This window comes from Convolutriloba macropyga, chromosome 11, assembly GCF_964194025.1.
Source record: "Convolutriloba macropyga chromosome 11, txConMacr16.3, whole genome shotgun sequence".
In the NCBI taxonomy this organism is placed as follows: Eukaryota; Metazoa; Xenacoelomorpha; order Acoela; family Convolutidae; genus Convolutriloba; species Convolutriloba macropyga.
Window position 1 is genome coordinate 53,341,171 of NC_134478.1, and position 23,411 is coordinate 53,364,581.

The 23,411-nt window shown below is 33.3% G+C and overlaps 1 protein-coding gene across 1 annotated transcript in view; it reads right to left on the bottom strand.

The window, feature by feature from the left end:
• Positions 1 to 4,788: 4,788 nt before the first annotated feature.
• Positions 4,789 to 23,411, bottom strand: part of LOC142349603 (uncharacterized) — a 210,474-nt gene continuing 191,851 nt past the window's right edge. The window contains exon 3 of the mRNA XM_075401283.1: positions 4,789 to 4,918. Within this exon, the coding sequence (XP_075257398.1) occupies positions 4,833 to 4,918 (86 nt within the window). The 3' untranslated portion in view covers positions 4,789 to 4,832. The remainder of the gene's footprint in view (positions 4,919 to 23,411) is intronic.

Here is a 23,411-nt window from a genome sequence, read left to right on the forward strand (position 1 = left end):
TTTACAGAGAACAGAGAATTAAACTAGATTACCCGATGGGAGGAACAACAACGAGAACTATATGGTAACGCGATTATCAAATGCATGTAAGTATATATGCCAATTATATATGCCATATAAGTATATATGCCAGTCTCTCACCACAATCCCCGGTGAGACAAAAATTTATGTCAGTTAAATTTGAGTACATGGTAAAAAAGAGACAAAATTAACGAATATTGGCTATACTTTAGACAACAATAAATGAGAATTGAGGCAACACCATGTGAGACAACAACAAAAGGAAACTGATTATACTTTAGACAACAATAAAAATGATATTTATGCTATTGAATGTATACATTTCAACAATACATGAGGCTAGCACAGAAGTTTTTGTGTCAGTTCTGATTAGCTAAGTCTCACCGGAACTTATTTGTCCATAATTGCAAGTGACACCATCATCGAGTTAGTCAACTACCATAGTTATGGCTAGTTAGGACCATTTGATTCATAGACCGAGTTTATGATGTTCCAATGTGAATAATCAGAGGTCTTCCATCTGATATCTAGATAACGTAAAAAACATTCATATACTGGCTAATTTTCTAACTGGCTGGGAAGATTCTATCCATAAAACTGACCATAACTTGCATCATTACCTGATCAACAGGTTTAGTAAAACATCCTATTTAGGCTGACGTCCTACTCAGTTTCTACAGCCGAATCTGCAGTCGGTTCCACCTTCAACATGTCGAGGACGTTGCCTAAGCGATACGAGGCTGTATTCACCCAGTTGAGATGTTGAATTATGAAAAGACCGTGGTCGACCAATATTGGGCATAAAAAGACTGTGGTCGACCAATGTTGGGTATGAAATGATTTTATGTCGACCTAATAGTCCTGGTTGGCTTTAGGTCGACCATAATGGTCATGCTCCACTTTAGGTCGACCGATATGGTCATGGTCGACTTTAGGTGGACCGATATGGTCGCGAAGTACTTTAAGTCGACCGATATAACACTGGTTGTCCTTGGGTATAAGTGATGCGTTTTTGCATATAATGTAGTTGCAAGTGTTAATGGTTTTGCTTCAGTTGGCAAAAACTTTTGGCCAAGGACAAAATTTCTTTTTTTAAAAAATCTTTGTTCCAGCCAACATATTGTCCTTCTATTTTACATCATTGAGATGTTTCTAGTGCATTTGGTTTTATCTTTGTACATACGGAGTGCTCAACACTGGGATTTAAAGAACCCCTAAAAATGCACCAAATATTTGGTAAAAAAGACCTATGAAGTAGACTTGAGGTCGACCGTACTGGATATGAAAGGACCATTGGTCGACTTATGAAAAGACTTTAGGTCGACGGTATCATCTATGAACAGACTATGGGTCGACCGTTATCCGGGTATGAAAAGACCCTATAGTCGACCAATAGTGGATATGGAAATACCGTTGGCCGACTTATGAAAAGACTTTAGGTCGACGTTACTAAGGGAGTCGACCGTGTATTTAAGGTAGGGAAACTACCCCCCATGTCGACTTTATAAGTTTTTTCATAAATTCGACCTCTCAGCTGGGGTCTCTAGTGACAAATTTGTTAAAGTGCGACAGGTGCTGTTCCCGTGTTGAGGACAACGACGAAAAAACGACAACCTTTTGTAAGAAATCGTAGTTTTTGTCGCTTTTTCTCGCCCTTTTCTTCGTTTCCATTAGTTTCCGTCGTTTAAGTCGTCTTTTAGTTGTAATAAAAGATCGTTTTTTTGTCGTTTTTTGTCGTTTCTTACATAGTTTTTTTAAATGAAATAGTCGTTTTTTGATAGTTTTTTCGTCGTTTCATTGCTCTTGAACTAGTTTTTCTCTATTAGATCGTTTTGGCATATCATTATTTTGGGCTGATAGCGCAGTGCTCTGTGCAACAGGTAATGTATCGGGAGTTCAGTGGTTCGAATCCCATTTTTCGTCGTTTTTCGAAAAAAAAAAGAAAAAAAAACGATCATTTCCTACATAAAAATAGCGATGAAATAACGAACAAAACGACTATTACCACGTAAGGGCTGTGATCGTTTTTATCTAATGAAAACGATTAAAAAACGAAAATTTCTTACAAGTGAAAAGCAAAAGTCCTCAACATGGGGTGACTGGCAAGTTGCACTACATGCGGTGACGTGATGGTCGTGTTCAGATCAAAGATGTTGTTCTTCTCTGATTCGACCAAGATCTTGTGGGTGAGGCCGAGAAATGTATCGATCTATCAAATAACGTGTGTTCATGTTCAATATCATGTCCTCCCACAATTCCGAGGAGTATGCCCTTAGTAATTGTGCTGTTATTGGATAATGCACCGTATCCAAACAAATTTGGTTTCTAAACTTCCCGTTCACTGTATGTTGTTGATTTCTTGATTGCTGACTCAGCATGATTTTCCGTAAACCGACGTTCTGGGTTTTTCGTGCACTTGCCTCAACTTGATTTCTTTTAATCGAAATAGAAACTTCGTCGGAGCACCGTTTTGATTTCGCAATTTTTCGACTCCAATTTGAAGGGTTTCTTAGCCGTTGGCCTTTTTGCCATCTTTTCATTTACCATCTTTTGTTGCGTTTTGTTTCCTCTTTTTCAGCAGCAAATCACCATCATTCGCTTTCTTCTCTTGCAATTTCTTCTTTTCTTAAATCCTCTTGCAAAATCTTTAAAGATTAACATCGGAGAACTCGCCTCCTTACTTGGTCTTGTCAGTAACACGCCTTTAAACAACCACTCTCAAACATTTCTCATCCTATCTCCTATCGGAAACTCAAGAGTGTAGCTGAAATAGTAGTAGTAGTAGTGGCTTTAATAGAAGTAGTTAGACAGAAAGTTTCTGTTGTACAATACCAGTGACATTGTATTTAAAAGCCGGACTCAATTCTTGGTTGTGTTAATATATGTTGCATACATCAAGTATATGAAGTCTATTAGGTACAAAAGAACGTGATAATGAGGCATCCAGAGACTTCGGGATTGACGTTTGAAATGGTTTACACAATTTTTCCCTCTTGTAAAAAGTCTTTCCACTAACTCCAACTATATTTTCAAATACATTCAAATAAAAACAGTATTCAAATACCGTAAAAATCTAATTGAAAAGCAAGTTGAGTTAGACCAAACCATTAAAAGACGCAGAAACTATAACCTTACGATCTGCGTAACGATAACAAAACGTTTTTTTACCGTTGATAACGTATTTAAAAGGCTTGTTTTTTCAGATAATTATTTCATTAATTGTCTTCTTTACTTTATATTGCGTACGGCAAGTGTAAAAAGTCCTGCAAGCAGCAACAAAAAACGTGATAATGAGGCCTGTATAAATTTCCAGCTTGTTGTACAGTTTGGTTTCTAAAAATTTTCTTTTCTTTTGCAAAAAGTCTTTTCACTAACTCCAGTCACATTGAAAAGTAAAAAGGATTCAGACACCATAAATATTGGATTTAACTAGCAAGTTGAGTTAGACTAAACGGTCAAAAGACACAAAAACGATAATCTTACGACGTGAGTTTTTTTGTCTTTTTTACAAGCAATAAGGAATTTAAATGAATGATTTCTTGAGAAGTAATTCAGTATTTTTTTTACTTTGTATTGCATGCGTTAAGTGTGCATAGTGTAGTAGGTACCAAAAACTGTGATAATGAGGCCTCCAGAAACTTCCAGCTTGGTTTACATATTGGTTTATACAGTTTTGAATTTTTTGTAATAAGTCTTTCCAATAACTCCAGTCACATTGAAATGTAAACAGGACTGAAATCTCATAGAAATCCAATTGAAAAGGCAATTTGAGTCAGTAAAAACAATAGTAGGCTCCAAAGACTTCTAGCTTGGCGTTTTTTAAAATATCTTATACAAGAATCTCTCTGGTAAAAAATCGTTTCGCTAACTCGATCACATTGAAAAGTAAAAAGAATTCAGATACAATCCATTAAAAGACGCAGAAACTGTAATCCTACGGTCTGCGTAACGATAGCACAACGTTTTTACCGGTGATAACGTATTTAAAAGACTTGTTGCCAGAAAAGTTACTCAATAAATGTATTTATTATTTATCAAACATGACCAGGCAGTTTTCCGACATTTTTCAGGCTATTCCACTATTTACCGCATCCTATTAATCTTTGTACGGCCATAGTACGGAACATTATTAATCTTGATACGACAATGATACGATACCTGAAAAATCTTAATATGGCCGTGTGGCGTCGTAGTAAACTTAACAAAACTTAGCACGGTTTTCTTCTAACTCAGCACGGTTTTCTACTAAATTAAGTTCAAGATGTGCGCTGTTCCTATCAATCTATAATTTAATCTATCTATCTATCTACCATGTCAATTATTCGGTTTTCACAATTCAAAAATGACTTTTTTCTGTTTATTTATTTATTACATACACTATCCGCATGATGTGTTTTATATATCATTTCAGGAAATAACTTGTTCTTTTTTTTACTAATACAGTGTCGAACTACGGCCTTACAAGGTTTTACAGGGTCGGGGACCGTGGGACAATTACAAACACGCGCACTCATAGATATATGTGTTGCGCGATCTTAAGTACGTGCTCGTTTACGCTGCTCGTTAAACAAGAATCCTCGACCGTGTATTATTTTGAAAGCACCGTACCCCCTGTGTGCGTTTAAAAATATGGTTGGATAATTAGGAGGCGGGGGGGGGGGGTGTCGATGGAAGAAATGATGCGTGCGCTTGGACAGCTGTGGGCGGGGGCACAAAAGGAAAACATGCATGTGAATTTGCTTACTCGGGTAGTCCTCAATGCGCATGTGAACAACAACAAGAACACATGAAGTGACGTCAGTGCAGTTGTACTACTCTCTAGTTTTGTTCACAATCGCAATTGCAGCAGAGACAAACTTCTCTTGAATCTTCATCCTCTTTCTGAACTCAGATAATACTGAAATAAACAAATGATGTAAAAAACGAACAAAAACTTACCTAACTTTCTTCTGAACCATAAATATTATAACTTTTTATAAGATTATAACCATACAACACAATTTCCTGTATGTTCTAACTCTCGTAATAATTTTTTTAAGGTGGAACAAAATGTTACCCAGGATGAAGTACATACGACCCAATACTTTTTCCCCAATACGAAAAATTTTTTAAAATAAATTTGTGAATTTCTTTACCTCCTTTCTTATTGGAAAGAAAGGGGAAAATTTCTCAAATTACATAGAGCAAAAATTTTCCGCATCTATTTTAAATGCCTAAACGGATTTAACTCTGATTAAAAACTGAAAAATATTTGTCTCTGAAACGTGAGAGCTTTTTAAATGAGGGGAATTATGTGAATTTAACTTCCTCTCCCTTTTATTAGAGAGAAAGTTGGAAGCTTCTGGATGGATTAATTGCACAAATATCCCCAAACTAGTTTTCCGAACAAACATTAGTTGTATTTTCAATTGTTAAGATTTGTAAAAGCACTGAAACAATATTCCATCAGTGCATTTACCATAACACATTTGTGGACATGACTGAATTAATCTCTTCAAAATTATTCAATCCAAGCAATTATTTTTAAAGTGCAATTTAGGTATCTGTTTTCCGACTGTTTACCGCAGTGAATGTAACTATGATCCTGAACTGTGCCCAATTTAGGGTGCGGTTCTTTGCATGTAAGTATGGTAGTAGCTTTAATAGCATGTAAAAATGGTTCAAAGTTTAATAACATACCATATAGGGCATAGATAAATTTGCCATATAGGGCAGTTTATGATTTTGTTGTGTGGAACGTAATTCAGTTAAAAATTGGTGCCTGAAAAAAAAGACAGAAAACTGTGTTTACGTGATGACAAGCCAAACCAAGCATACTTCCAACAACCATGATATGGAATAAAATTGGGATAACAAAAAATGTAGTCGTTCTAAATCAATATTGGACGTCCTTTAGAAATGTTCACTTTTAGGTTGTTACCAATTAGGGTTGTTTTCGTTGCAAAAGACATGTTTCTTTTCTTATGCTCTATCTATATCAATGAACATGACATCAAAGTGACGTTCTTCTTCAATAGAAAGAATTCTTTTAAATAGCAACTTCTTAACTCCTCTTTTTCAAAAAATCGGATATCAATTGTTTACCGTTTTTTTGCGTAATTTCACTTTTGTGTTACTGTAATTTAACCCATTTATGGAAAATGCTCAATTGAAATGACTAATTTTATTGAAACTTTCTTTGTTTCATAGTAGCAAGAAACAAAAATTACCGAATAGCAAAAAATTGGAAAAATTTTTGGTTTTCACTGGATAAAACTCCGCCACACATCTCTGGAGATTATTGAAATTTTCAAACTCTTTTGAATACCTTTGTGAAAATAATCAGCTGGGTTAAGTTGATGAAAAAAAAGTTTTAGACATTTCTTGAAACAAATTTTAAAACGAGAATGTGAGAATGTATGTTTGATATTTGTCAATGTGAGGGGTTTTTCGGACAAAGCAAAGTTTTTCAGTGCAAAAAATGATCCCCTCATTATGTTAAAAAGTTTTACAAAGCGCGCGGAAAATAGGATACAATTATTGTATCTCAATTTTGCGGTCAAACTTGGAAATTTTCAAACACAGTGTATGCAATTTCATAAATTTTGCCAAAATTTGATAGATTATCTATATAATTTGATGTTGTTACATTTTCAATTTAATAATATAAGTATAAACGAAAAAAATTACTAAAATGGACAAGAGATACCCAGATTTGGCCTATTTTTTCTGTGACAATTTGGAAATACCTCTGCACCATTATGTTTCTATTAATGTTATGCGTTTCATTAAATGTATTTAAATCCGATTGACTCATTATTGTGTGACGTACTTGTTGACTTGGCACGATATTGGGTTTTTGGTGCAAAAATGCTATGTTCAACACCAATCTGGTAAAGAGAGTATTATAGCGCTATCAAAAGAAAAGTGTTGAGAACAAAAACATCACCGCCGAAAAGCTAAAATCTAATTGAGAACTTTGTAAGCAATACTTAATTTTTCAAAGCAATTTATCTTAGACAACGTTCGACAGGGCTGGTCTCACCATCACACTTTCTGTTTACTTCTAACTCGATTCTCGATTAAAATTCTTTCATTGAAACCGTTTCGGATGAGTTTTGTTTTTCGGAATTGAAATTGAGTCGAATCAAAAAGATGAAGACCAAAGAACTTAGGAATTTAATTCTACATGTTGGAGATATCATGCTCTTTGGTAGATTTCGATAGTTCACCAATAAACCAGGCGATCACTTGACGTTCTTTTTTTATCGATGTTTTTCCTTGAGACACTTCCTAACTCTTGTTGGTCAATAATCACTCAAAAGAGGAAAATTTCCATTAAAATCGGGTTCGAATTGATTACCGTTTTTCCTTGCGTAGTTTAACTAATGTGTTACCGTATTTTAAACGATTAATCGAAAAATCTCACTTAAAATGACTGAGTTTACTGGAAAGCATTTTGTCTTTTGATAAAAGCAAGAAACAAACAGTACAAATCACCAAAATTTGGAAAAAAAAATTAGTTTTCACTGGAAAAAAACCATTCATTTCATCTCTAGAGATTATTTACATATTGAAACTCTCCTGAATAGGTTAGCGCACATATTTGGTCGGGTTAGGATGACAAAGTAAATTTAATAGTATTATAGGATATTTGCAAATTTGAATATTTTTTGGAATTCATGATAAGTTTAACAGACGGCTTCTTTAAAATCGCTTAACTGAGAATGTGAGTGAGACAAGTGGGAATCTGAGCTTCCAAATGAGAAAGTGGATATCCATGATGGCAAAAAATTCAGAGTGACCTAAACGAGAATGAGAGAAAAGTAGTTTTAGAGTTGTCGATTGGAAGATGCAAAGTTTTTCAGTGCAAAAAATTGATCACAGAATTGTACTAGAAAATTTTACTTAGCGTTCATAAAATATGACAACAATAATATATCTCAATTCCGCATTTGAATATCAGACATTTTTGCGAACACGGTGTATGCAGCGCTCTTCATTTCTGCTCAAATTTGTTATCTTGTCTTTTTATCTTGATTTTGTCACATTTTCAACGTAATTCTTTGCGAAGAAACGAATAATAAAGAGAATTAAAACAGAAAAGAAATAATCTGATCGGGCAGGCCTGCACGTTTAAAATTTAGGTATACTTCTGCGGTATTGTGTTTCTAACATTGTAAATTTTTTTGTATTTCAATCAGATCGACTCATTATTGTGTGATATAGGTGTTGATCTTGCACGACTTTGGGCTTTTGGCGCATAAAAAAGCTATTTTTAGCTCTAATCTGCTTTAGAAAGTGTTTCAGAGCTATCAAAAAATAACGTTGAAAAACAATACATATCACCGGCGAAAAGTGCAAAATCAATTGAGAACGTTGCAGCAATACTTGCCGCAATTTTTTATAATTTTAGAGCACTTTCGACGAGGGTAGTTTCACCATCACACTTTCTGCTGAATTAGAACTCGAATCCTGGTTAAAGTCCTTGTTTCGTGTTTGAAAATGTTTCAGATGAAAATTGGTTTTCGGAATTGAAATGGAGTAGAATCAAAATATAAAGACCAAAGAACTTAGGTTATTCATAGTATAATTTAGAGCTATGGTGCTCTGTGGTTGTTTTCGCCGTTTCATCTGGCATCGCTTTCCTTTTTTTTACTCGAACTTTTTTCTTTAGCCACTTCTTAACTCTTCTTGGTGGTCAATAATCACTAAGACTCAAAAGAGGAAAATTTCCCTTAATATCGGATTCCATTTGACTACCGTTTTTCCTTGCGTAGTTTAACTAATGTGTTACGGTAACTCAAAAGATTAATCAAATAACCTCAATTGAAATGACTGAATTTACTGAAAAGCATTGATTATTTGATAAAAAGCAGGAAACTAACTGTACAAATTTTCAAAAAGTTGGAAAAATAATTAGTGTTCACTGGAAAAACCCCTCCTTCCATCTCTGGAGATAACTGACATGTTGAAACGCTTCTGAAAACCCTAATGAACATATATTCAGCTGGGATATGACATGGAAAATGAATTCACAGACATCAAAGGAGATTTTCGAAATCGAGTGATTTTTTGAAGTCATGATAAGTTTAACACATTGATTCTTTAAAGTGGGTAAAATGAGAACGTGAGAGTCAAAAAAGGGAGAGTGAGCTTCCAAAAGGAGAAAATGGATGTCCACAATGACAAAAAATGTGATTGACAAAAACGACAATGTGAGAGAATCGGTTTTGGAATTGCCAATAAGTGTGGTTTTTCTGACAAGAAAAGTTTTTCAGTGGAAAATTTGATCCCAAAACTGTACTAGAGAGTTTTAGATAGCGTGAAAAATTAGAATACAAAAGAAGTATTCAAATTTCGCGAACAAAATTTGGACACTCTTGCCAACATTGATTGCGCAATTTCCCTTTTTATGCTCAAACTTGCTAGATTATATATTTATCTTGAATTTGTTAAATTTTCATTGTAGTAACTTATTAAAATAGCCATTAAAAAGGAGTAAAAATGACGAAAAATGAAACAGATTGGGCAGATCTGCCTGGACAGTTTGGGTATACCTCTGTAGCAATATGTTCCTAATATAGTAATACCTTTTTGTATATAAATCAAATCGAGCCATTATTGTCTGATACAGGTGTTGAGTTTAAAATTTAGGTATACTTCTGCGGTATTGTGTTTCTAATATTGTAAATTTTTTTTGTATTTCAATCAGATCGACTCATTATTGTGTGATATAGGTGTTGATCTTGCACGACTTTGGGCTTTTGGCGCGTAAAAAAGCTATTTTTACCTCTAATCTGCTTTAGAAAGTGTTTCAGAGCTATCAAAAATAACGTTGAAAAACAATACATATCACCGGCGAAAAGCGCAAAATCAATTGAGAACGTTGCAGCAAAACTTGCCGCAATATTTTATAATTTTAGAGCACTTTCGACGAGGGTAGTTTCACCATCACACTTTCTGCTGAATTAGAACTCGAATCCTGGTAAAAGTCCTTGTTTCGTGTTTGAAAATGTTTCAGATGAAAATTGGTTTTCGGAATTGAAATGGAGTAGAATCAAAATATAACGACCAAAGAACTTAGGTTATTCATAGTATAATTTAGAGCTATGGTGCTCTGTGGTTGTTTTCGCCGTTTCATCTGACATCGCTTTCCTTTTTTTTACTCGAACTTCTTTCTTTAGCCACTTCTTAACTCTTCTTGGTGGTCAATAATCACTAAGACTCAAAAGAGGAAAATTTCCCTTAATATCGGATTCCATTTGACTACCGTTTTTCCTTGCGTAGTTTAACTAATGTGTTTCGGTAACTCAAACGATTAATCAAATAACCTCAATTGAAATGACTGAGTTTACTGAAAAGCATTGATTAATTGATAAAAAGCAGGAAACTAACTATACAAATTTTCAAAAAGTTGGAAAAATAATTAGTGTTCACTGGAAAAACCCCTCCTTCCATCTCTGGAGATAACTGACATGTTGAAACGCTTCTGAAAGCCCTAATGAACATATATTCAGCTGGGATATGACATGGAAAATGAATTCACAGACATCAAAGGAGATTTTCGAAATCGAGTGATTTTTTGAAGTCATGATAAGTTTAACACATTGATTCTTTAAAGTGGGTAAAATGAGAACGTGAGAGTCAAAAAAGGGAGAGTGAGCTTCCAAAAGGAGAAAATGGATGTCCACAATGACAAAAAATGTGATTGACAAAAACGACAATGTGAGAGAATCGGTTTTGGAATTGCCAATAAGTGTGGTTTTTCTGACAAGAAAAGTTTTTCAAGGGAAAATTTGATCCCAAAACTGTACTAGAATACAAAAGAAGGATCCAAATTTCGCGAACAAAATTTGGACACTCTTGCCAACATTGATTGCGCAATTTCCCTTTTTATGCTCGAACTTGCTAGATTATATATTTATCTTGAAGTTGTTAATTTTTCATTGTAGTAACTTAGGAAAATAACCATTAAAAAGGAGTAAAAATGACGAAAAATGAAACAGATTGGGCAGATCTGCCTGGACAGTTTGGGTATACCTCTGTAGCAATATGTTCCTAATATAGTAATACCTTTTTGTATTTAATTCAAATCGACCCATTAATGTCTGACACAGGTGTTGAGTTTAAAATTTAGGTATACTTCTGCGGTATTGTGTTTCTAATATTGTAAATTTTTTTGTATTTCAATCAGATCGACACATTATTGTGTGATATAGTTGTTGATCTTGCACGACTTTGGGCTTTTGGCGCGTAGAAAAGCTATTTTTACCTCTAATCTGCTTTAGAAAGTGTTTCAGAGCTATCAAAAAATAACGTTGAAAAACAATACATATCACCGGCGAAAAGCGCAAAATCAATTGAGAACGTTGCAGCAATACTTGCCGCAATTTTTTATAATTTTAGAGCACTTTTGACGAGGGTAGTTTCACCATCACCCTTTCTGCTGAATTAGAACTCGAATCCTGGTTAAAGTCCTTGTTTCGTGTTTGAAAATGTTTCAGATGAAAATTGGTTTTCGGAATTGAAATGGAGTAGAATCAAAATATAAAGAACAAAGAACTTAGGTTATTCATAGTATAATTAAGAGCTATGGTGCTCTGTGGTTGTTTTCGCCGTTTCATCTGGCATCGCTTTCTTTTTTTTTACTCGAACTTTTTTCTTTAGCCACTTCTTAACTCTTCTTGGTTGTCAATAATCACTAAGACTCAAAAGAGGAAAATTTCCCTTAATATCGGATTCCATTTGACTACCGTTTTTCCTTGTGTAGTTTAACTAATGTGTTACGGTAACTCAAACGATTAATCAAATAACCTCAATTGAAATGACTGAGTTTACTGAAAAGCATTGATTATTTGATAAAAAGCAGGAAACTAACTGTACAAATTTTTAAAAAGTTGGAAAAATAATTAGTGTTCACTGGAAAAACCCCTCCTTCCATCTCTGGAGATAACTGACATGTTGAAACGCTTCTGAAAACCCTAATGAACATATATTCAGCTGGGATATGACATGGAAATTGAATTTACAGACATCAAAGGATATTTTCGAAATCGAGTGATTTTTTGAAGTCATGATAAGTTTAACACATTGATTCTTTCAAGTGGGTAAAATGAGAACGTGAGAGTCAAAAAAGGGAGAGTGAGCTTCCAAAAGGAGAAAGTGGATGTCCACAATGACAAAAAATGTGATTGACAAAAACGACAATGTGAGAGAATCGGTTTTGGAATTGCCAATAAGTGTGGTTTTTCTGACAAGTTTTTCAGTGGAAAATTTGATCCCAAAACTGTACTAGAGAGTTTTAGATAGCGTGAAAAATTAGAATACAAAAGAAGTATCCAAATTTCGCGAACAAAATTTGGACACTCTTGCCAACATTGATTGCGCAATTTCCCTTTTTATGCTCGAACTTGCTAGATTATATATTTATCTTGAAGTTGTTAAATTTTCATTGTAGTAACTTAGGAAAATAACCATTAAAAAGGAGTAAAAACGACGAAAAATGAAACAGATTGGGCAGATCTGCCTGGAAAGTTTTGGTATACCTCTGTAGCAATATGTTCCTAATATAGTAATACCTTTTTGTATTTAAATCAAATCGACCCATTATTGTCTGATACAGGTGTTGAGTTTGCACGATTTTGGCACATAAAAAACTATTTTCAGCACTAATCGGCTTTTAAAAGTATTTCAGCGCTATCAAACGAAAAACGATGAAAACAAGTATATTTCCATCCAAAAGCTGAAATCTAAATGAGAACGTTGCAGCACTATTTAATACTTTGAAGCATTTTTTTAATCTATGACAACCTTCGACGAGGTTGTTTGACCATTCCAATTTCTGCTTACTTAGCAATTGAACCCTGATTAAAGTCCCTGTATGAATCTGTTTCGGAGGAAAGTTAGTTTCTGGAATTGATTTTAAGTCAAATCATAATGATGAAGACCATAGAAAATCATAGTATATGTTGGAGCTATCGTGCTCTATGGTTGATAAAGCAATTTTACCAATAAACCTGGCATCAAGGTAATGTTCTTCTTTTATGAAATCAAGTCCTTTCTCTAGCAATTTTTAACTCCTCTTGTTGGTCCATAATCACTACGACTCAAAAGAGGAAAATATTCCGAAGAAACGAATACAATTGATTACCCAATTGATTACCGTTTTCCTAGCGTAATTTAAATAATGTGTTACCGTAATGTAAAATACTTATTGAATTTTATCGATTGAATAAATGATGGCTAAGTTTAGTGAAAAGCATTTATTATCTGATAAAAGCAAGAAACAAACAGTAAAAATTCACAAAAAGTTAGAAAAATATTCAGTTTTCACAGGAAAACAGCTCCTTTCATCTCTACAGATTATTGGCATGTTAAAACTTTTCTGAATAGGCTAGTGATTACATTTTCAGCTGGGTTAAAATAATGAATTTAATTTTGTAGACTTTATAGGATATCTGCGAAATAGAGTGGTTATTGGAATTCATGATAAGTTTAACACATCGCTTCTTTAAATGGTAAAATGAAAACGTTAATGTCAAAACAGAGAAAATGAGAAAATGAGCTTCCAAAATGAGAAAATGGATGTCCATTCTAACACAAAAATGTGAGTGACCATAAAGAGAATGAGAGAAAATTGGTTTTAGAGTGGGATATTTTGGGAGGGATATTTTGGAGAAAGTTTTAGTTCGAAAAATTGATCCCAAAATTATCCTAGAAGGTGTTTTACTTAGCGTGCATGAAATATGATACAAATATTGTATCTCATTTCCGCGGATAAAATTTAGATACTTTTGCTAACACGGTTTGCGCAATTCCCTTCATTTTTGCACAAATTTGCTAGATTATCTATTTATCTTATTTTTGTTACCTTTTCAATGTAAGAACTTTAGAATAAACCGAATAAAAAAAATTAAAACGGGAAATATTAGGTATACTTTAGCAGCATTATTTTTCTAATATAGTTATACTTTTTGTATTTAAATCAGATCGACTTATTTTTGTCTGATATAGGTGTTGAACTTGTACGATTTTTGGTTTTTGGCGCAAGCATGCTATTTTTACCACTAATCTGTTAAAGTTTTTCCAGCGCTATCAAAAAAAGTGTTGAAAACAAATATATCACCGCCGCAAAGCCCAAATCTAATTGCGAACGCTTTAGCAAATACTTGCCGCAAAATTTAACAATTTTAAAGCAATTTTTTAATCTATGACAATTCTCTACGAGGTTGGTTTCATCATCACACCTTCTGCTTACTTAAAATTCGAGCCCTGGTTAAAGTCCTTGTTTGAAACGATTCCAGATGATGGTTGATTATTGGAATTGAAATTGAGTCGAATCAAAATGATGAAAACCAAAGAAGATTTAGGGTTAACATAGTATATGTTGTAGCTATCATGATCTGGTTCAAAATAACAAGACTATGTTATTAGTACGTTTTAGGACAAATAACTTTTTCTGGAAAAATACGCATAAACTTCGTTGTTTTTTGATGCATCTTGCTCAAAATTTAGTTCCGAAAAGGTCTATACTGTATATAAATAATATCTATTCTCTCTATAATGTCTTTACTGAATATATCCATAATGTATATAATTGTCTTATAATGTTCTAAAATTCATACAAGTTTGACAGCTCAGAATTGAAAATTCCGACAACGGGTGATTTATGTCCATAAAATTTTCAATTGGCTCTCACTTAGGACATTAATATAATCAGAAATGTGCTAAGATAAAAGATGAACGGAATCAACACAACTGGCTAATAATATTCGTTCTATAATTTAAGATAAACTCAGTTGAATCTTTCTGCATGGATGGGCGCCAAGGCCATCAAATTTTTTGATTTTAGAGCAAACTGAATTTCGGTCGTGCTAATTTGTTCAGTGATAGTTTCATATCAAGTCACTCGGTCTAATGAGGCATAGCCATGCCGAATTGGGTTTAACCAAACGCGCTGATTGATCAAATCTTAAACAGACAAGCTGAGGTTTATTTCCGTGGAGGGATGGGGGAGGGGTGTTTCAATGAGAGTGTGTTTCCTATCTAAAATCAAATTGGAGTTATCTCTGTCGGGATTTTTCCGTAACCAGCCTAAGCTAAAGATTTTTACCACTAATCTGTTATTGAAAATTTGCCAGCGCCATGAAATATATCAACGCCGCAAAGCGCAAATCTAATTTTGAACGCTTTAGCAAATATTTGCGGAAGTATTTAAAATTTTTTAAAAAAATTTTTTTATCTATGACAATATTCGCCAAGGATAGTTTCACCATAACACTTTCTGCTTACCTAAAACTCGAAACTTGGTTAACGTCCTTGTTTTAATCGGTTTTGGATGAAGGTTGGTATTGAAACTGAGTCGAATCAAAATGATGAAAACCAAAGAACTTGGGATTTACATAGTATATGTTGGAGCTAACATGATCTTGTTCAAAATAACAAGACTATATTTTTGGTACATTTTAGGACAAAGAACGTGTTCTGGAAAAATACGGATAAACGTTGCTTTTTGATGCATCTTGCTAAAAAATTATTTCAGAATATGTTTTTACTGTATATAAATAATATCTATTCTCTCTATAATGTCTGTACTGAATATATCCATAATGTATATAATGATTGTCTTATACTGTTCTAAATTTCATTCAAGCTTGACAGCGCAGAACTGACATTCCGACAACGGGTGATTTATGTCCTCAAATTTTTCAATTGGTTCTCATTTAGAACATTAATATAATCAGAAATGTGCTAAGATAAAAAATGAACGGAATCGACACAACTGGCTAATAGCATTTGTTCTATAATTTAAGAAAAACTCAGTTGAATCTTTCTACATGGATGGGCGCCAAGGCCATTGAACTTTATGATTTTTGAGCAAATTGAATTTCGGCCGTGTTAATTTGTTCATGAGTGGCAGTTTTATATCAAGTCAATCGGCCCAATAAGGCATAGCCATGGCCAATGGGGTATAACCAAACGCGCTGATTGAGCAAATCATAAACAGACAAGTTGAGGTTTATTTCCTTGGGGGGGGGGGGGCTATTTCAATGAGAGTTTGTTGTTCCGACCCATCCTGAGGGGGAAGGAACTATATAATCAAATGGGTTTTTTTGTTCAGTCAATTTTGGCCGATCAATATATTAATCGTAGAGAGTTCAGACTGGTATCATTAGAGAGCTTGTCCAGCGCAGAGTATGGAATCAAAAAGTTTTTCTTAACTTTCTTTTTTACAGGGAGTTTTCGAGGTTAAAATTTTGAGAAAATAGAATGAATTCAGTTGAGAATTTATTCACGTTTTACGAAATTTTTGACTAAAACTTTTTTTTTGACGCCAATTTTGCAAAAATTTGACATTTTTGAAAATTGAAATTTTTTTAGACAGTGTTGTTGATTTTTATTTGTAAAGCCAAAAATTATTTTGTGGGCTATTTTTATCAATTTTTTTGTCGAAATTTTTGGTTAAATGTTTCAAAACTAAAACTTTTTGATCAAAAACAGCACGAAATAAGTTTCTTTAGTCCAGTTTGATTAAAATTACAGAAACTACAGACCCAACTACAACTAACACAATCTTTTTAGACTCAACATGGGGTTTTTCTACTTCAAATTCTAATGAGAATGCGCTGTAATTAAAACTTTGCCGTTTATTGCTAATTTTATTAGATGATTATCAAAAACGCAGCAACTATTTTTTAGTTTTTAACTAACAAAATATCAATATCTAGAATATTCGAATAATTAATTGTTCCTAATGGACAAACAACATTAGCAGAGCTAGTTTTGGACCAATCTTGGACTGGTATAATTCAAAATTATTCGATTGTATTCAGCCCGTCCTTCTTATTAAAAAAAAATTGATCTTTTCTTTATTAATTAAATAACAGAACATTTCAATCTAAAACTCAACGTTGATAGGTCCAATTGGATTTCTAAATAGCTCCAAATTGTTGAATTTCCTTCTATTGAAATCAAATTAATTCTTTATTGCGGTTTTACGCCTTTAATTATAGTTTTCTGGCTTTGATATTACTAGATTTAACATTTTTAAAATTTTTTTAGGTATTTGCCCTTTTTTCTTGTTTTCTAGTTTTGTCACATTATCACGTTTTTGACAGTTCGTATATCTCATTTCTGGCATTCAGAGTAAGACGCAATTAATAATATTAAAATCCTTTAAGATATAGAATATGATTTTAACGGCTTCGACACTACTTTCTCGAAGAATTTAATTGAATTTTTTAAATTTTTTCTTTAACTGTCCTTTTCACTTTGTTCTTTTTGTCGTATGAAAATTCCAGTACAATTACCCGGTTTCATTGGTTTTCATGGTTAATTATATGAGCCAAAATTCTGATATTAGTAGATAGCTGATGGCTTTCTTGACTCTGAAAACCATTGTTTTCTAAATTAAAAGAAGAATTACGCGATTCTGAAATCTAATTTCGCGATTCTGCTCCTTTTGTTTTCTGTTTGTTATCTAGTCTCGTTAATTACAAGCCATAATTGTTGTCAGAGGAAGGTCTCAAGTGGGATTGGTGTCACACAATCTAATGTTTTTATAGAATTCGTTGACTTTACTAGCTTCGACATGGAAAAAAGTAAATTAATTTTTGATTTTTGTCATGTTTAGCGATCTTTTTGTAGACGTAAGACAAATTGTGGATAATTTCAATTCTCAGGGTCTTGCGTTGAAAGAATAAACGAACTTATTATTTATTTCATTCTGTAATTAATGGCGTTTATGTCTTTGGAAATATTTTTTTTCGAAAAAAAAAGTGTTATTTAATTTTGCATTTCCCCCCATTTTTATCAACTTGTTACCTAGTTTCATTTGTGAGAGGTTGGTTATTACATTGTTGGTGCTCGCAGAAATTGCAAGCGAACATATTTTGATGGCCATAGTATGGTTTTACGGTTTCGAAAGCGTTTTCTGCCAAGTTTAAATTGATTTTTTGTTTGTTATCTATTTGTTGTTCTTTCTGTAACCGCATAAAAAATTGAATACCGGCAGTTCTTACTTCCTTCTATCGAAAAATTGATGAGCTTCCAACTAAAGGATCTCTTAGTTGTTTGCTAGTGCTTTTCATTAATTTGAATTTAATTGTTTAAAAAAAATGTTAATTTTTTTAACTTTACTGTTTTTGTTCTTTATTGTCTATTTGTTACTAAGCCATTTTATTGAGTAGTCTCATATCTTTTCTGGTAAATTAAAAGTTATTTTGTTTAATATCAGTTTTATGTGACGCTTTTTTGACTTTGTTATTAAGTTTTGTTTTTTAAAAGGAAATGAAATTTTTGATATAATTAATTTTTGTTGTTGTTGTTGTTGTTTGATTTTGCTGTTCGCCTTGACTCGCTTTCTTAATATTCGTACATCTCATCAATCTAATGCACCATTAATCACTCGAACACTGAGTATTTTGCTTTGGAGGCTATCCGTTCGTTCATACACCAATTTTTGAAAAAAAATACTTGAATTTTTGGCTTTTTCTAGGTTCCTCATTTGGTAGACAATCATGCCAAAATTGTGGATGAGTGGGGTCGGAACCTTATATGCAATTACACTTTACCGGGTCGCCTTGTTTCCTGTCTAAAATCAAATGGGAGTTATCTCTGTCGGGATTTTTCCGTAACCGGCCTAAGCTAAAGATTAAATGATGCTGAGAATAAAGCGAGCGACAAAAGACGTTGATTAAAGTTGATTTGCATCACTGAAAAGGAAAACAATTTTCACGTACCCGTTTTCAAAAACAACCGATGTCCGTATAATCGATTGCAAATATAAACATGCATCATTGAGATCTTTGAGAAAATTTCTGTTACTGAATTAATGGAAAATTGAGAATAAGTTATTAAAAATAAAAAAAAGGTACACAATTTTGAAATTTAAATTCAACAAGCGCCCAGACACGCAAAATTTTTCAACGAAAAAAATTGCAAGCATTTAACCATAGTAAAATATCCATAGGTACACCAGAAACAGTTCTCACAGAATTCAATTTCTTAGAAAGTGAATTGTTCAAAATACTGTCACTTTCTATGAATTAGATTTTTACAAACAATTTAGCTTTTTTCGGAATTTTGTTTTGAAAAACTACCCAGGTTGAGGTCCGGACTACAATGGCTGCTGATCAGACCGTCCCAGACAAAAGCGACCTCTGATCAGACCGACCCAGACTGAAGTGTCCTCTGATTAGACTATCGTGCGCTCGAAGCTCCGTGTTAGCTTAAAGTGCGCTCGAAAACCTCCTCTGATCAGACTATTGTGCGCACGAAAGTTATCCCCTGATCAAAATAGTGTGCGCTCGAATCGGCCTCTGATCAGACTGAAGTGCGCTCGAAATAGCCTCTGATCAGACTGAAGTGCGCCCGAAGTTGCCTATAATCAGACAAAAGTGCGCTCGAAATTGACTCTGTTTAGACTAAAGAGCGTTCAAAATAGTCTGATCAGAGAATGATTTTGAACGTTAACAAATCTCTCAATATCGGTTCAGTAAATTCATTTCATGAAAGTTGATGTTATCAATCTTATATTCCAATAACAAAAAGTCAGCTTTAAGTGTATTGCTAATGAAAATAAAACTAATAGAAATGCCGAAAAATGCATTGAGTATGCCATTAATTTACGTTTTTAACTGAATAAATGAACTTAGACAGCTTTGCATAAAATCCTCTTGATCTATTCTGATTCGAAAATCTTTTTTGAGAGGACCGGCGGTTGCTATCAGCTGGATCCCTTGGTTCTGATCAAACCCATCAGATTTTCAGATGGAGTGCTGATCAAAATGCTGCTTTATTGTTGACTGTTACCAGAGAAACCAAACACCAAAAAAAACAAAACAAAAACTGGCGTGCACCTGAAACTGCTTCAGATCAGACCGTCCCAGACCGAAGTGACCTCTGATCAGGCAAGTTCCAGACCATTGTCCAGACAAAAGAGCGCTCGAAGCCTTTTTCAGACCATGTAATTCGAGCACACCGAGAACATGTGTGCGCTCGAAGATGGTCTGATCATAGCTCAATTCTGTCTGGCCACCCCGACCTGGGTATCTAGCGCTACTAGATTACAAACAGGGCAGATAATTTTTTACACATTAAGGTGCTATATAGCAACACATAAATTGTACTTGGGGGTCAAAACGGAAGAGATTCAAAAAATTATGCTTGTTATATAACAGGCCGATATGTGAGAAAGTAAGTGCACATTGGAGGCGTAAAATTTGAACTTTTTTTTTCTTTTTCCTAAACAGAAAAACGGCACTGTTTCCATTTAAGGCATCAAAATGTTATATTATAAGTTACAATTACTGATCAGTCACTTAACCGAAATATAATTTTATAATTTTTGTTTAAAAGTCACAAACTTACCCGGGTTGAGGTTTTAACAAAAATTAATGTAAGATTAGCGGTGAATAGCGGTGAAAAAAACTTTTTTCACCGCAAAGCGCCGGCATCTTTTAGCGTTGAATGCGGTGAAAGCGGTGAAATTTTGTAAGATTTGCGCAGAATTTAGCTGTGAAAAATTTGTAAGATTTGCGATTTTAGCGATGAAAATTTTTTTCCACCGCTTTCTGCTGGTAGCGGCAAAATTTTTTTTTTCACCGCATTCTACTGGTAGCTGTGAATAATTTTTTTTCACCGCATTCTGCTGGTAGCGGTGATAAATTTTCTTAAAAATTTTTTCTTAAAAATTTTTTTCACCGCATTCATCGCATTGAGCGCGAATCTTACACTTTTTCCACAAATTCACCGCAAATCTTACATCCTTTAGCGATTTTTTGCGGTGATACCTCGACACCGGGTAAGCACGTGCTGAAGTTTGTGACCTCTTCGACTTTTAAACAAAAAGTACTGAGTTCAATTAACTTTTTTTATATATAACAGTTTCACCGCTTTTCACCGCATTTCTCACAAAAATTCACCACCAAATTCACCGCATTTCTTACGAAAAGTCACCGCATAGACTATTATGGCAAATTAATGTAAGAAATGCGGTGAATTCGGTGAATGCGGTGAAAAAAAATAATTCACCGCTATTCGACCCCAGGTCTAGGTGTCAACGCTAAAAAGCGTTAAATTATGTGAGATTTTCTTCTGGGCTGAAGTATCCATATTGTTTTCAATAAAATCTGTTGGATGCAGGAGAAACTGGAAAGTGTTGAAAGCAGAAAAAAGTAGTGAGAATAACAAAAATTTTTGTTTTTAAACCATTTTTTCTATATGATGGAGCAAATTATCGACCCCCCAACCTAAGTTTTTTTGAACTCTTGCTGTAATCTACTTTCAAATTATTATTGCAAATTTTCAAAATAAAAAAAATAGTTGGATGCAGTTGAAACTGGAAAGTGTTGAAGGCAGACTAAAGTAGTGACAATATCAAAAAATTTTATTTTTAAACCATTTTTTCTAGATGATTGAGCAAATTATCGACCCCGCCAACCTAGGTTTTCGAACTCTTGTAGTAATCTACCTTAAAATTATACTTGCAATTTTTCATAAAAATCAATTGATTGCAAGTGAAACTGGAAAGATCTGAAAGCAAACAAAAGTAGTGAAGATAACAAAAAAAATGTTTTTAAACCATTTTTTCTATATGATGGAGCAAATAATCAACCCCCCAACCTAAGTTTTTTTGAACTCTTGCTGTAATCTACTTTAAAATTATTATTGCAAATTTTCGAAAAAATCAGTTGCATGCAAATGAAACTGGAAAGATTTGAAAGGAAACAAAAGTAGTGAAAATAACAAAAAAATATCTTTAAATCATTTTTTCCAAATGATGGAGCAAATTATAGACCCCCCAACCTAAATTTTTGAACTCTTGCTGTAATCTACTTCCAAATTATTATTGCAATTTTCAAAAAAAATATAGTTGGATGCAATTGAAACTGGAAAGTGTTGAAGGCAGACAAAAGTAGTGAAAATATCAAAACTTTTTAATTTTAAACCATTTTTTCTATATGATTGAGCAAATTATCGACCTCCCCAACCTAGGTTTTCGAACTCTTGTAGTAATCTACCTTAAAATTATACTTGCAATTTTTCACAAAAATCAATTGATTGCAAGTGAAACTGGAAAGATCTGAAAGCAAACAAAAGTAGTGAAGATAACAAAAAAAATGTTTTTAAACCATTTTTTCTATATGATGGAGCAAATACTCAACCCCCCAACCTAAGTTTTTTTGAACTCTTGCTGTAATCTACTTTAAAATTATTATTGCAAATTTTTGAAAAAATCAGTTGCATGCAAATGAAACTGGAAAGATTTGAAAGGAAACAAAAGTAGTGAAAATAACAAAAAAATATTTTTAAATCATATTTTCCAAATGATGGAGCAAATTATCGACCCCCCAACCTAAATTTTTAAACTCTTGCTGTAATCTACTTCCAAATTATTATTATTGCAATTTTCAAAAAAAAATAGTTGGATGCAATTGAAACTGGAAAGTGTTGAAGGCAGACAAAAGTAATGAAAATATCAAAACTTTTTAATTTTAAACCATTTTTTCTATATGATTGAGCAAATTATCGACCTCCCCAACCTAGCTTTTCGAATTCTTGTAGTAATCTACTTTAAAAGTATACTTGCAATTTTTCAAAAAAAAATCAGTTGGATTCAGATAAAACTGGAAAGTGTTGAGAGCAGACAACAGTAGTGAGAATATCAAAAAATTTTATTTTCAAACCATTTTTTCTAATTGATTGAACAAATTATTGACCCCCAACCTAGGTTTTCGAACTCTTGTAGTAATCTACTTTAAAAATTTACTTGCTATTTTCCAAAAAAAATCAGTTGGATGCAAATAAAACTGGAAAGTGTTGAAAGCAGACAACAGTAGTGAGAATATCAAAAAATTTTATTTTCAAACCATTTTTTCTATGTGATGAAGCAAAAAATTGAACCAGCAACCTAAGTTATTAAACTCTTGCTCTACTTTCAACTTATACCTGCAATATAATCAATAAATCAGTTGGATGCAAGTGAAACTGGAATTTTCAAAGCACTGGCGAATTAGGCGAAGAAAATGACGATGTTTTAAAAAAACATTCGTTCATAAATTTTTGAAAAAGACATGATAGAAGGTATATGATAGCTCATATTGTCGCCTAAGTAACATATTTTTTAGTTTATGTAAAAATTCCAATATGCTGATTTTTATACAAAATTTTCAACTAACTGTCGAGTTAGGTGATCAATTTGTCGGACTTCATGAAAAACGTTTGTTTTTAACTTTTTGAAGAAAACGAGATGGAAGATGTATGATAGAGCATTTTGTTGCACTAATAACGCAATGTTTGAATACATGTTGAAATATAGGCCAATATGATGTTTCCAAGAGAAATTTTAAAGAACTGTCGAGTTACCTGAACAAAATTTCGGATTTCAAGAAAAATGTTTGTCAATA